At 30.7% G+C, this 2,340-nt stretch overlaps 1 protein-coding gene across 7 annotated transcripts in view; it reads left to right on the top strand.

The window, feature by feature from the left end:
- The window catches only part of TRAPPC13 (trafficking protein particle complex 13), a 36,269-nt gene that overhangs the window by 18,932 nt on the left and 14,997 nt on the right, over positions 1 to 2,340 (top strand). For 2 of the 7 annotated variants that reach the window (XM_011371082.2, XM_011371079.2), the window contains exon 7: positions 1 to 75. The exons of the other annotated variants lie outside the window; for them this stretch is intronic. In XM_011371082.2, coding sequence (XP_011369384.1) covers positions 1 to 75 — 75 coding nt within the window. The remainder of the gene's footprint in view (positions 76 to 2,340) is intronic. 7 annotated transcript variants of the gene reach the window in all.

Here is a 2,340-nt window from a genome sequence, read left to right as displayed (position 1 = left end):
AGTGGCTGAACTTAAACCCGATTGTTGTATTGATGATGTCATACACCATGAAGTGAAGGAAATTGGAACACACATGTAAGGATTAATTTTACATGTTCTCAAAGGCTTTTTACTTGTATATTTATTTGCAACTTTTGCTTTATTTCCAGTTATCATTAAACCTAAGAACTTACTTCAGAAGGAATTTTATGTTTCATGTTTGTTTACATGTTTGCTAGAAACAAACTTTAAATGGAATATTTGGTAGGGGAAAAGAATCTTAATTTATCCTTATTTATCACGTTTCATTTTTGCATCTACAATCTTATCTAAAAAATAAAAAACCTTGCAATCATTTACAACCCAGGTAGCACTCTAAAAGTATGTTTATTATTTTGTGAAATAATAACAACTGATTTTAATAGCATTTATTTTTAAATTCACAAGTTTTCAGTTCTGTACTCTGTGTTTAACTATATATATGCACTCTACCTTGAGAACTCAGAAATACAGAACCAAAGTAAGACAAGCTATAAGAAGACAATCTCAAATTCTGTATTCCTGGCCTTTGTGTGGATTCGAATGTGAAAGCTGTATTTTTTTTTTTTCAGTCTAGTCAAATGTGAACATTTCAACATCTAAAGTAATTTTAGACTTCTCCATCTGCTTTACCACCCTCACATCAAATGAGTTCACAAATCCTATCAGTTCTTAACTCAGATGTGTTTCTTCTTCATCTCCATTTATATCACAATTTTTGCTTCTTTTCTTTAAGTGTTATATAATGTTAAAGTATAAAATATTAGCTATTGTTCAGTCAGTTTATTTTGGTGACAGGCTCTGTTGAAGGCATTTTTAAATATATATTCTGTAATTGGTATGATTTGTAGTCAAATTTTCTACAGTTTAAATTTCAGCTTCATCATTTATTAACTGTGTGATCTTAGATAAGTCACTTAACTCCTCAGTGACCACTCACTACCCTTCGAAAATTCTAACTTTGTATAGATTTTACGAAGTTCTCCCCAACCTAATCCTTACTGGCTACTCTAGCTTCACCTTTTGTCACTCTTCTCTCCCATTCTACACTGCAGTCATATTGGACTTATTTTACCTCTGAACTCCATGACTTGAAATGTATTCTTTCCTTACAAAGGAATGCCTGTGTCATTTTGTTTAGTTTACTTCTACTTCTTCATATCTTGGATTCAGCATGTCTTCCTCAAAGAGACTCTCCAGACCTCTAGACTTGATTAAGTCAACCTTTTTGTATAGTCTGTAGCACCTACAACTTATTTTTTAAATTGTCTTTTGTACTTAAATTACTTATTGAGTGCCTAACTCCATATTAAAGTATGATTTTCATGAAGTCTGCTATATTCCCAGGATCTAGCAGAAAACAGAGGCCAATATTTGTTGAAATTGAGTTTATTGAAATATTAAATGTATAAAATCCCCATTTTACAGAAAATGACACTTTTGTAGAATGGAATATCTATAATGGCATAGAACTCAAATCTAAATGTAACTTCAAAACCTGTACCTTGCTATGATGCTTCCTACTGTGAGCACTTTGAGAGCAGGTATTGTGTTTTGATCAACTACATCCTACCTAGCATCTAGCTTAGTACTAGCCATAAGTATGAAGGAAAAATTAAATTGCCTACAATGTCACTACCTCATATAACCACTATTAAAATATTGGTGTATTTCTTTCCAGTCTTTGTATGTGCATATCAATAACATAATATAATTTGCATAGTATTTTACAAATGTTTTATTATATTACCTATGGTTTTATCTTCTTCAATTCACTGTGAACATTTTCCCACTTGAGTTAGTATTCTTTGAAACATTATTTTTTAAACGGCTTTATCTGACACACTAGGACCATTTACTTTAATTTGTTTACTCTAATATTAAACTTTATTTCCAATTTTTCACTATTATAAATAACACCATAATGAACCCCTTAATATCTCCTTATGATAGATAGCTCGAAGCGGGTTTACTATGGGAGTATATAAGCATTTTTAAGGTTCTCTTACTGAAGAATTGTTTTCTTGTAACTACTTTCTTGTAACTACTAGCAGTGTAAAGAGAGTTTCTCTAAACCCTCACCAATGCTGATATAACTTATAAAGAATTTTGCCAAATCTTATTAGATGGAAAAATCTTATCTCATTATTTTAATTTGTTTCCTTGATAACTTGTGAAGCTGAACATTTTCACATTCTTGTTAGCCAATTATGGTATTACAACTTATCTATGTATTCCTTTCCTCTTAATTTGAGTGAGATATGAATGTTTTGCATATTGACTAACAAGAATTCTTTGTTTATTAAGAATCTAACCATTTCG

This window comes from Pteropus vampyrus, unplaced genomic scaffold (assembly GCF_000151845.1).
Source record: "Pteropus vampyrus isolate Shadow unplaced genomic scaffold, Pvam_2.0 Scaffold182, whole genome shotgun sequence".
Taxonomy (NCBI): Eukaryota; Metazoa; Chordata; class Mammalia; order Chiroptera; family Pteropodidae; genus Pteropus; species Pteropus vampyrus.
The sequence above is the reverse complement of the archived record's forward strand: the minus strand, read 5'-3'. Positions and strand labels throughout refer to the sequence as shown.